The 12,653-nt window shown below is 39.6% G+C and overlaps 1 protein-coding gene across 2 annotated transcripts; it reads right to left on the reverse strand.

Annotated features, from left to right (window-relative positions):
• Nucleotides 1-787: 787 nt before the first annotated feature.
• On the reverse strand, nucleotides 788-8,822 carry LOC121741758. Of its 2 annotated transcripts, none has more exons than XM_042134644.1 (16): nucleotides 8,622-8,822; nucleotides 7,390-7,874; nucleotides 6,911-7,154; nucleotides 6,047-6,327; nucleotides 5,715-5,873; nucleotides 4,800-5,561; nucleotides 4,627-4,718; nucleotides 4,070-4,132; nucleotides 3,895-3,983; nucleotides 3,752-3,817; nucleotides 2,899-3,525; nucleotides 2,646-2,720; nucleotides 2,384-2,451; nucleotides 2,217-2,274; nucleotides 1,797-2,007; nucleotides 788-1,604 (listed from the first exon to the last, which is right to left on the reverse strand). In XM_042134644.1, the coding sequence occupies exons 2-16, from the start codon at nucleotides 7,803-7,805 to the stop codon at nucleotides 1,036-1,038; spliced, it is 3,780 nt and encodes a 1,259-aa protein (XP_041990578.1). In that variant the 5' UTR covers nucleotides 7,806-7,874; nucleotides 8,622-8,822; the 3' UTR covers nucleotides 788-1,035. The 2 variants fall into 2 exon arrangements, with proteins under 2 accessions (XP_041990578.1, XP_041990579.1); XM_042134645.1 differs by lacking the exon at nucleotides 8,622-8,822 and adding an exon at nucleotides 8,453-8,556.
• Between the last annotated feature and the right edge of the window lie 3,831 nt (nucleotides 8,823-12,653).

The following is a 12,653-nucleotide window of genomic DNA, read 5'->3' on the forward strand; positions in this document are numbered from 1 at the left end:
GGAGTATGACTCACCAAAAAATGTTAATTTTGTTTTTTAGAAGATGAAAAGAAAGGACACTTAGATCATAACAAAAAGGATCATAGTCATTTAAATTATGAATTTTGATAAGATTTGAATATAGAATACTACTACTACTACTCCCAAAATATAAAATGATGGATATTGTGACTGATGCATAAGCAGAAGGCCATGTTAGAACAGAAACCAAAGGCTTATCTTGTGATTTTTGCTCTGATGATTATTGATTAGTTCTTGGTTTTCACAAAAGTCTGATGGTGTGCAGCTGAATCCATAATCCATTAATAAAAGAAATTCTTCAAAGAAATCCAGAATTCATCATTACATTCTTAGTGTAAATTTGAGAGAGAGAGCTGCACACATTATTATACCACACTTGTGACGCTTGTAGTCTGTAGAGCACTTCACAGTCTGTTGGTTCCACCGGTAGATCTCTTTGGCCCGAGGTGTGAACCAGACGGCGCAGCAGCATCTGGAGACGGGTTCTTTCTTTTGCGATATGAAATGACTCGATGCATGGCTTCCATCAGGCTTTTCACCTTCTGGTTGTCGACTCCACGGTCATCATCATCGTTGCTCCCACCACGAGCCTCTGTGGCAGCGAAGCTTGTCTCACCTTGGGACTTATGAAGCCTCAGATACTTCATTATTTCAACTTGACATAGGCAAGAATTGATCTGCATGTATTTATGTGCAGAGAGAAATAAGAAATGACAAAAGATTCAAGAAACCGGTGCAGTTTTAGGTTTGGTAGTTGTACCTTTCATTGACGTCAACTTGTATTTTTTGAATAAATAAATATAAAAAGAATTATAAAATTACATTCATAGCATCTCTTAATGGAGAAAAGAATTACTCTGAGATATAAATATATGATGACTATGAACTTATTCCTAAGTTACAACAAAAATGTATACTTACAACAGCCATTAGGCCAAGACGATGAAATTTTAAAAAATGAGCAGTCGATTCCTCTAAACAAATCAGTATTCCGAGAAGCTGTACAACGAGGGCTCAGAAGATGAGTAGGTCTGAGAGGTCATCCATGGGTATCTCGAGGCCGACAACGTCGTCGTGCTCTTCACCGTCCACTTCGAAATTGAACCAAGAATTGAGATCCTGCGGTGCGCCTGTGTCACCGTCCACGCCTAGCTCTTCTATCCCGTCGATGTTGTCGAGGGGCAGAGCTGAGAAGTCAGCCGCGTCTTCCGATGACTCGGGAGGGGCATTACCGGAAGACATGAATCTAACATCTTTTCTCCTGTTGTTTGCTACTTCACTGCCTGTTTCCGTGATTTTGTTGACTCCAGACATGGAAAGCTGAGCGGTTTTCTGTTTGGGTTTCGTTTTTGTTTTGCGCTCGCCCTTGGCACCACCCATGGACAGCCTCCCGTTCTTGCTTGAATCCCTATCCCTTTCACTTCTCTTTCCCTTTGCACCGCCAGACATGCCTAGACCAGACGAAGCTCGGAAGACAGAAACACCTACATCATAGAGCGATAGTTCCTTTTTCTTTCCTCTATTTGATACTGGCCCATTTTTAGCAACACCATGATCGAAACGATGTGAAGTCCCAAGTGTATCTGCCGAATCATAAAAAGCATTTTGACTGTTAACCCGAACAGAAGATAAAATACAAAGAGAATAAAACTGAAATGCAAATATTGCTTCTAAGATGTACTGAAAATCGTTACCGAACTATTGACTTGCCCGAAGTTGGATCATATTTTGCATTGACTATTTGTAACTGCATTTAACAAGATTCAAGTGCTTACCATTGGCAGAAGCTGGGTTAAGTAGATCCATCTCCGAGAACTTAGGAGGTGGTGCATATACGACCTCCCTGAGTGCAGGTTCAGAAAAACAACTGATACCCGAATCTTCAAATTTAAGGCATCTAATAAGCGTCCTCTTGCAAAAATTCAAAGCAACTTGTTTTGACACCTTAAGAATCCCAAGCTTAGTGGCCAAGGTTCCTTTAGTTGCCTGTAAATCATTCCAAACAGGAATCTAAATGAGAAGGTAGTTCTGATTAACATAAATAAAAGAGGAAATGGTGCAGTGCCTTGCTAAATACTCATGATGGTTACTGACAAAACTTTAGAAAACCAATCAGTGAAAATTCAACAATTCAATATATAATAACTCTATCTCAAGTGATAAGTAGAGAGACAGAATCAAGAATTTAAACTGACCAGAAGTTTCTTGTAGCTCGACTCAACAAGCATGTCCATCGCAACCTGCTCAGGGTCCCTGGCGTACAATAAAACACGTTATATATCATGACTAGATGCTAACAATAATTCTGCTCCTTGATAACAAAGTCTTAACATAGGAAGGATCCAAGAAATACGTAACTTACCTTCTAATGTCATTTTCTTCTTGAATGGCCTTATCTATTTTATCCAAGCATGTCTTCTTCTTTCGAACCTAAATTTTAAGCACAAGAAAGAAAATCAATCACATTGATGCAGACAGCCTTGCGATGTTGAGAGTATGTGTTCGAGAGGGAAGGAAGCATGAGCAATAACAAAGAACTGCTCATCAACGAATACACAGAAATGTATATCTTAATGATATCAAGAAAGAATAACTCTGAGAAAAATGATATCATGCAAGATGACCTGTTCAAGAAGTCCCTTCTCCAACTGAGCAATTTTATGGTTGATTCCCTCATCTTCTTTGTCATCCAATGCAGGCTGCATTGTATCAATTAGACCATCAAAAACACAATACATAAAAATAGGCAAGAATTAATATCTCATATTTGCACTTTAACTTATCAATAATGTCACTAAGAGGATTTAGCATGATGAAAAGGATGGCCATTATGAAACTTAATTTTCAGTATCAGTCTTTTTACAATCTGAAACTTACCACAGCTTCCAGGAACAGGCCAATGCTCTGCAGTTCTTCTACAAGCTTTTCTTCAACACCCATCTGCTCATATTGAAAATCTAAGGAAGAAATGCCACTATTATTCGGAAGCAGGCTTTGTGGAGCATGCTCAAATCTTGAAAGCCTAACCAAAACTTCAACCTCTGAGTGCATGAAACCATCTTTTTGTGTCAGATCACCATTACACATATAGTCTTGTGCACTGGGGCTCCTATCCACATCCATATTCCCATTACAAGGAAAAATCTTATGCACATTACCATTTTTCCTTGTCTGAGCACCAATTACTGGCTCGGAGAAGTCTAAGTTGCTCATATGCTGACTTTCAGTTTCAGAGAGGAAGTGTGAATTATTAGCTGAATTCCTTGGTCTCCCAAATCCAGTTTCTTCAAACTCTTCAATTTCATCTTCCACGATGAGAGCAGATAGTACCCTCTGATAAAGTGGAGTACTTCTGCCAAATCTTTTCTCTGCATCTGAGGACCCACCTACAGAGGAGTTCTGATGCTGCTCAACAGAATCCATCCTATCCAAAGAATTCGAGCAATGGTTGCTTCTGAAAGAAACAGACCCAGAAGATGGCATATCCTTACGGAAATAATCATCCTGGTAAAAGAAAAGCAAGCACTTTAAACATCAGGACCTCAGGTACAGTAAAAAAAGAGAGCTGTGACAAATTCTCTTAGAAAATATTAGAAGACAGATGCACAAAAGATTCAGCTCAAGACAAGAAACAAATAGCAGATTGGGAATATCTAATGAACCAACAAGTGTTGCAGAATGAGGTTCAAATGCAATAAGATGAAAGATACTAGTTACAAAGCACATTCACCTGATCAAAGTTCCCATTACTCCGATACTGAGACAAACTTGTACATGACTCTTCAGCCAATTTTAGCTGATTCAAAATAAAGAAACTTTTAGGAATCGAGAACAAAAATTGGAGAATCAACGTAACCATCAATAGGGCTTCACCTCTCGTGATAAGTATGACTTTTCATCTGGACCAATAGAAGCAAACAATGCCTCAAATGTCTTCCAGAAGGCACTTGAACATGCTTTGACTGCAGTATGGATATGACATGAATTATCAGCAAAACATATACGATAAACTTTCTTACCAGAAAATAAAAATAACGGTGATGCTTACAGCTAAAGTTGCAGGCCAGATTGGCAGATGCCATGAGTTCTTCTCGGTCATCATCTGATTCCCCTGATAAGGAATAGTACCTCATTTTGTTATAATTAATTCAAAACTGAAGACATGTAAACTGGCTTAAGGTTCTTATCACTTATTCTGCTAAGGGGATCGTACTTCATTCTAAACATGCCATGAACTGGTTAAAGTGAAAGCAGTAAGACTGATTTATCAAACAAGAGCATATGATTAACTGATAAAGCAAGTTAAGCACAAGGCACAAGTTCTATTGACTATAACTAGGTACTGATTTTTAGAAAAATCCAAAAAATGGAGCTTTTATCTTAGTCTAGGCTCTACACGGTTCAAGAAATCGACAAATACAGGTAGTAATTCATGGATCTAAACAAAAAGTTAAGTCAGAACGTCAAACAAATTAGGATCAACCTACAATGTACAGATTTTATCTACCACTAACCAGTAACCACATAGTACAATCAAGAAAACTACAAGAACTAAATCTTCCATGAGCACTGTGCCCATAACCTAAAATTTATTAAAAGGCTTACCGCTGCAATCAGGAGATCCCCCATTTGTCATATGGCCAAGACGAGAAAAGTTTTTGCGGTCTGACAGCTTTTTCAAAGGACGACCGGACTTGCTGTGGCATATCCATAGACATAATGAGAAATTGGAAAAAATTACAGAAAACTAGAGCTTATCAGCAAAGAAAATAAAGTACCTTCCACTCTTCTCAGAACCAGACCTTGCATTTCGAAGAGGCTTGGTTGCCACCACAGTATCTAATTTTTCTCTTGTTGGTGAAATGCTAGCCCTAGAAAATGGTGAAACTCGACCACTTCGCCCTTGCCTTCTCACACCATCACTAATATCTTCTTTGGCAACAATTTTATTCTTTTTTGTAGGGATTGTTGATGGCCCAACACTTGGCCCTGCATTTGCAGTCCTTTCTTCCTGATTCCAACTTCCCACACCTTTATCATTTATTCTGCTCTCACCAGCACCAGATTCTTCACTTTCAGACAATCTGGCTGGAGATGAAATATTTTCAGATTTTACTTTAAAATTTTGGCTTCCATTAGCTGAACTCTTGGAAAGAAGGGAAGAGTTGATCCCACCAATGCTTATCCTCGGACCAAAGTCCGTAGGAGAACACCCTTCAGATTGCATCTGTACTTCATCATTGTTTGATACTGGGAAAAGATTTGTTCTCCTTGTTCGTGACATCTTTTGTGGCCTCTGACCAACCCATTGAGTTATTGGGGGAGAGGATGATCCTGAAGGTAAGGGACGCTTGCGATTGTTAGGCCCACCAATGGAAGTGTTTTTAGTCACAACTTGGCCCTGTTCCCAACTCTCCAAAGTTTCAGCCACACGAGGAGCATTGGCAGCAGCCATAGAGCCACTCCGTGGTGCCCTTGAAGCCTTTCCCTTTACAATTGGACTAGATGACATGGTATGGTTCTCCTCACGATTATTCAACCTAAAGGCGATCCAGCAGAATTGTCATTCCCATAAATTCCAATTCAGGTCAAACTAAATAATTAAATTGATTGGGGATGATTATTGCGGAAGGAATAAGTTTGAAATAAAGATCTTAGCCTAAGTACAAATGTATAAAAAGAGAGGCACATACTTAACATTTACTTTTCCCAGAGGTCGCTCCTTTATTGGTCCCGTGGACACATCCCTTGAGAGCATTGATTTTTCTTGTTCACTTTTGAAAGTTAGCCGTGGAGTAGAACCAGCAGGAGATGGCATAGGCTCTAGCTTTTTACCGCTCGAAGATCCTGATCTGTCAAAATAGATCCAGGGCAAAGACATTATGATATTAAATAAATACCATCAACCGTTCCATAAATTAATACTTCCCACAAACAACTAATTTCCGGGGAAAAACAAGTAGGCTGCACAATTTCTGGATAGTTCAGTGAATAATGGCAACAAGATTACAAGAAACTTGCTTACCTAAAACCATGGGCAGAATCACCAGGGAGCATGCTAGAATCAATAGAAAGCTTATTATGCATGTTGCGTTTCGGTTCACCATCATTGTCAAGGGATCTTGAAGATACCGCACCAACAGAGCGTTTCCTTTTCATTTTCTTATCCCATCCTTCTCCACCTGCAGGCAACCTTCTTATTTTTTCCTCAACCATATCAGAATCTGCAATGTTATCTTTTAGAATGTCTCTTTCTTTTGTCACTATCATAGGCTGGCGCAGTACTGCGTTATTCCTGCATTCTGCCTGAAAATGGAAAAAATACGCAATTAATTCTAAACACAATAAAGAAAATGGCCCAATGTGCAAACTGCAAAAACTATTAATGAAGCTCAATTGATAACCACTAGAAATATAAAACGCAAGAATGTGAAGTAGATACCAGTGCATTGAAGGCATAATAATCATAAGATACTTATTTGATATGTACCATTTTTAACTTTTACATGTAAAAGGACAAAAAATAGAAATGTGAGTTCACAATGTACACAAGCTCTTCAGTGCATGATCAGCAATCTTTCCTGCTACTATTAAGTAATCCAATTTAGAGTGAATAGTGGTTATCTTGTACTTCTAGTCTGAATCTTGCTTTCCTATTGTTATTTCTAGTCATGACTCTTGGTTTCCTATTGTTACTGGGGTGAATATTCTTGGCAGCAGTGTGTTCGTTTTTATCAAAAATAAAGAGAGACTGGTATCGTTGACACACTGGTAACAGAATGTAAGATGTGGGATGAGCACTTTCAACTAGCAATCTATTTGCTAAGTAGAAGTATGATATTAGAACCCAACACAGCAGAGATAATAAATAGATTCTAGTTTTACAAACCCGAGGTTCAGTTGCTGAGGTACGCGACCGCTTACTGAGACCAACATTCTTAGACCGGTCATCAAACTTCTGACTTCCCAGTTCAGAAGAGTTCCGATGTATCTGAGATATCTTCAAGGTTGCACCACTAGATCTTTCATTTGTCAACAGCTCATTCCGCAGCTGCTGTGGCTTCTTAGAGGGCAAGGCCTCAACATATTTGCTCAACTTAGTTAAATGCTCATCGAACTTTTTAGCTCGATCGCTGGTCAAAAAGAGATGTGTTTGTTTCAGAATATACAAAGGATGATAAGAAAATTTAAAAAATCATACAAGTGCAAGGTTCTAGACAATCCATTACATAATTTTTAGAATTTAGCACACATGTCAAAAGATTGTGTATGATATGGCTCTGGAACATAAACAGAGAATGGAGTAAATGGCCAATTCATTTCAATGCGCAGCACATGCAAGGTTTCCAAACAAGTATCTAAACTTACCTGGCTTTGAAACAAGTATCTGCAACGCTTGCTCTTAATCGTTTTAGCTCCTCAACAGCTGCTGGAGGTGAATTCTTCAGATGAGCAGATCCGAAAGAGTTCTCTTCCGAATTGCTCCCAGTTGAATTAGCGAGAACCCTCCTCAACTCACCAGACCGAGCATGTCTTGGATCACCCATAACAATCGGCTCCAAGATTAGGCATTGAGATAATGAAGGCACATCTCCCGGTGAAATAGCACTACCTCGAGAATTGGCCTTCCCAAAACTAATATTCCTACTTTCTGAACCTTCTCTGAAACTTGAAGACCGACCCAAAGAGGGAGAAGCGTATCCCCTCTGACTACTCTGGTAGTTACCAGCAAAATTAGTATCTGAACTGGCTGACATCAATTCATACCTTGAGTTTCCATCCATTATTAGGATGAATAACTCATGTCTCTAAGTCCTTCCTCTTTAAAGTTCACACGACCTATGCAGCAAAAACTGGAAAAGCCAGAAACGTAAAAGTCATCAGAGATTCGAAGGATATTACATCGTTTACCATCTATGAACTTTGACACAAAATATCACAAAGGAACTCCCAGAATGCGTCAGGGGTGTAGATAAGCAGTATTTAGTCAAAGGCGCATAGATACAGTAATCTCATTTCAAAATGAAGCACTTCAGTACCAACAGAAATTGGGCAACTAAAGACTTCCGTGATTGACACTGACATTTCTAAATATAGTTAAACTTCCAAATCATTCAAATACTTAAGTATTCTCTTTACAAACAAGTGAAGCATCCCGTCAAATATGATCTAACTGTCCAACAATTCACTCTGCAGTTTTTAACCACACGCTTCAAAAACAATTCTTTAGCGGCTCAAATCAAACTACAAACATACAATTCCCAAAAGACAACATTGAACCATACGAGAGAAATATGCCAATACACAACAGTTCATGTAACTGCCTATCAATTCGATGAATTCGCACCTAAAGTACCAAAAACAAAATTGAACATGAATCATCCAAATTAAGCGAAGAAAAGCAGCAGTGAATCACAAGCCAGCATATAAACTGCATGCGAAAACACTCCAATTTCGCATTCAAACACTGAAAACCCCCAATTGACCAAGTCTAAATTAGGGTTTATCCATAAACTCCCGTTCCCTCCAAAATTCAATAAATTACACAGCTTCCAGCTCCAATCAATCGCGCTAAACACGAGAGGATCGAACAGGCTAACCTGCATTAATAGATCGACCGGGATCGGAGAGCTCTACCGCCGAGACAGAAGGGGGAAATCGAAGAGAGAGAGAATATACGTCAGTAGAGAGAGAAAGAGAGACGGCGACAGTAATAAATTAGATAGCTGGATTTTGGGGGCAAAATTAATTAGATTTTTTGCCCTAAAATTTAGAACATGTTTTTTATTGCTTTCATTCTGATACTGAATTTGGGAAAAAATTGTACTTATTCCTCACTTACATTTTGGTGTTTGTTTTTTTTTTTAAACTTTTTTTAGTGTATATCTGAATAAAAGTGGGATTATTGTCTGGGCAATCGAAGCAACTTTGACCAAGGTTGACATTTTTAAACAAAAGGCGAAAATGATGTCAGAACATTTTGTCACAAACTAGTTTTGTTATAGTTTCTCTCAGTTAACTTAAAAAAGAAAACACATTATACATAAAAATTACTCTTAGTTGATAAAGATATTTTCTTTCAACTAACAATAAACTGAAGATTCAAAGTACTACATGAGACAAATCATTACTACTACTAGTATTAATCTTTTAAGAAAAACATAAGATATAATATTTCATTGCAATTCTATATATGATGACAGAAAAATTTCACAAAATTCGACTTTGGAAATTGTTGTCGATCTCAAGATAGGACAGTTTCGTCCAACTATAGAAAATTGGTCAACGAAAATTAAATAGGTTGAATATTTAAGTGGTATACTTGGGTTACCAATCCCACCAACTAAACCCACTTACTTATAGTAATCTAATCATCTTATCCATAAGTCTACAAGCATTGTGTCAATCATATCTATAAACCAAAAACAATCACAAATAAATTTCCGTATCAAACCAAGTAAGCAAAAAATGATTAGAGCATCCACAACCGTGCTCTTGCCAGCGGCACGGTTGTGGGCCCGGGCGGTACTATTCATGCCTGCTCTCTGGCAAGAGCACAACACCCACAACTGTGCTCTTTCGCAAGGACGGACACAATTAATTTAAAATTCAATTAAACAATAACATTTCCATAATATTAAAATTCATTTAAAAACCACAATAAATATTACAAATGACAAATAAAATTAAAAATTACATAATTAAAATCCTAAAAATTAAAAATTACATAATTAAAATCCTAAAAATTAAAAAAAACCACTACTCGTTGCCGAATTTCGCCCACATGTGGTTGATTAGGTCTTCGTGTAGTTGATTGTGGATTCGAGTATCGCGCATTGTGTGTCTTGTCTCGATCCTCTGGCCAACCGTCGTATGCTCGCCTCGGCGTGGGGGAGACCTCGCTGTTGAGCTTCCGGCTTCGTCCTCGTCGTAGAAGCTAGCCACCCTCGGCCCTTCGTCGGCTATAATCATGTTGTGTAATATAATACACGTGAACATGATGTCGGCGATATTATTCACGTACCACAGCCGAGCCGGGGCCTTCACAATGTTGAATCGAGCTTGAAGGACCCCGAATGCTCTTTCGACGTCCTTCCGCGCTGACTCTTGACGCTGCGCAAAAAGAACCTGTCTCGGGTCGTGCGGGTTGTGGAGCGTCTTCACGAACGTCGACCACCTTGGGTAGATACCATCGGCGAGATAGTAACCCATGCGGTATGTATTTCCGTTGATGGTGAAGTCGATCGCCGGTGCTACACCATTCATCACATCATTGAAGAGTGGTGAAGAATAGAGCACGTTCAAGGCGTTGTTGGATCCGGCAACGCCGAAATATGCATGCCAAATCCATAGGCGATAGTCGGCGACCGCCTCAAGGATAAGTGTTGGGCCGCCGCCTTTGTGACCGCTTAAGTGTTGCCCCCTCCAAGCAGTCGGGCAATTCTTCCACCTCCAGTGCATGCAGTCAATGCTGCCAAGCATTCCGGGAAAGCCATGGACTGATTCGTGAAGACGAAGCAACCGTTGGCAATCATCGGTGGTGGGTGCCCGAAGGAATTCATCCCCAAAAGCAGAACGAACGCCCTCGCAAAAATTCTTTAAACAAAGGATTCCAGTGGACTCACCGATATGCAAATACTCGTCGAAGATGTCGGCCGTTTGCCCAGTAGCGAGTTGTCGGATGGCACACGTACACTTCTGCAACGCCGTGATACTTTGCCGGCCGGCTGCATCTACACCTGTTTGAAAGTATTCAACACGTGCGGACAATGTGTTGACAATTCGCATGAACAAGCGCTTTGACATGCGAAAACGGCGCCTGAAGTAATCTGCCGGAAACCGCGGATGGTCGGCAAAGTAGTCGAACGAGCCTTTCGTGGGCTCCCTCTCGGTCACGATGGATGTAGCGGCGATTTGATCTAGTGCGTTGAGGAGGATGAGCGGGGGTATTCGCCGCGACATATGCTTCGTAAGCGGCACGATGTTGTTCGTAGTATTCTTGTTCTTCGCGCTCCGCTTCCGCCATAAGATGAGTGAAATCCATTTGATGTTTTGAGTGAAGGTTGAATGTGTTGATAGTTTGTATAAGAATTATGAATGAGAGATGAATGAGAGGTGAATTGATGTGATAAATGAGTGATGAATGTGTGTATTTATAGATGATTTTGGGAAAAAAAATAAAAAAAATCAAAAAAATTCAGAAAAACGGGAAAAAACGGCCATATTTTTGGGATTTGGAAAATATTTTTTTTATTTTTTAGCATTATTTATAATTAAATACCGATTTTTAAAAAAATAAAAATTGTTTAAACACAACGGCTATGCCGTTGACGAATGGGAGCGCGCCACGTGTGCGTCCGCTGGCACGGACGTGCTCGATACATCGAGCAGCGCCGTGCCAGCGGCGCGAGCGCAGCGGCGGCGGATGGCGTCCGTGCCAGCGGTGCGGACGGCGGTGGCGACGGACGCCACCGCTGCGCATGCTCTTACGTCCTATACGTTGTAGTACTAAAAAAAACATTACTAATTTATAATTTTTAAAAATATATATATATTTAGAGCATCCGCAATAGCGCCCGTCCCGGCGGACGTCCGACCGGCGTGCCGGACGTCCGTGTGGGACGTCCGCCATTGTGCAAAGGTGACGCGGACACGGACGTCCGCTGCGGACACCGGAGTTCCGCGGACGTCCGGTATAATTGAAGAAGTATGGCAGCGGAGGGGTCGTCGTGGATGAAATATTTATTTGTTGAAATGTACTTTTTTTAGTTTTTTTTTAAATGTACCTTTCTTTTTTTTTAATGAAAATTTTATTCCGTAATCGTTCCGTAAATTTTAATTCCGTAAATTATAATTTGGTGAATTTGTGAATTTTTATTAATGTGGGAAGTCCGTCGGGATTCTTTGGGGATGTCCGCCACTGTGAAGTGGGATGTCCTTATGACGTGGCAGTGCAGTGGGAAGTCTTTAAGACGTGGCAGGAGGTGTTTTTGGGATATCCGCCGGGACATCCGTACCATTGCGGATGCCCTAATGAATTAGTTATATTTGAAAACGTGAAAAAAATTGTCTCTTGCTCTTGCTGTAATAAAAAAAAAACTTCGATGGTTTGCAAGCACATAAATTATCATCATTCATCAAATCCTGGTGTTGAACTAATATAGTAGTAGTATTAGCTTTTTAACACTACTCATAATATTTGAATTTGGATTTATATACGATATACTATTATAAATTTATTCCAGAATTTTTATTGATACTGGACATGAAAATTTGAACTCATGCAAAATTTCAAAACATTAAAAAGGTCATGACTATATTTAAGAAAAAGAAATGATCATTAAACGGAGTAGCTGCTTTGAACAGTTCCTTATCTCAGGTACTCAAACAGGATTGTGTTTTTTTTTAACTGCCTTGCTTTAATAAAACGCAGAATTTCTCATGCTCCGGCCTATTTTCTTCGTTTTATCTTTCACATCTTACTGTATAAGTTGCTTCTGTATTCACTCAATTCAGTGGAAGAGAGATGATTGCCCTTTGAAACAATAATTGTAACTTTATATTAAGTGTTATCAACCTTGTGGCATGTCTGTTTTTTCGCGCGAACTTTGAGCCCGGTGGCATAAACTTCC

Source organism: Salvia splendens, chromosome 7 (genome assembly GCF_004379255.2).
Source record: "Salvia splendens isolate huo1 chromosome 7, SspV2, whole genome shotgun sequence".
NCBI classification, from domain to species: domain Eukaryota; kingdom Viridiplantae; phylum Streptophyta; class Magnoliopsida; order Lamiales; family Lamiaceae; genus Salvia; species Salvia splendens.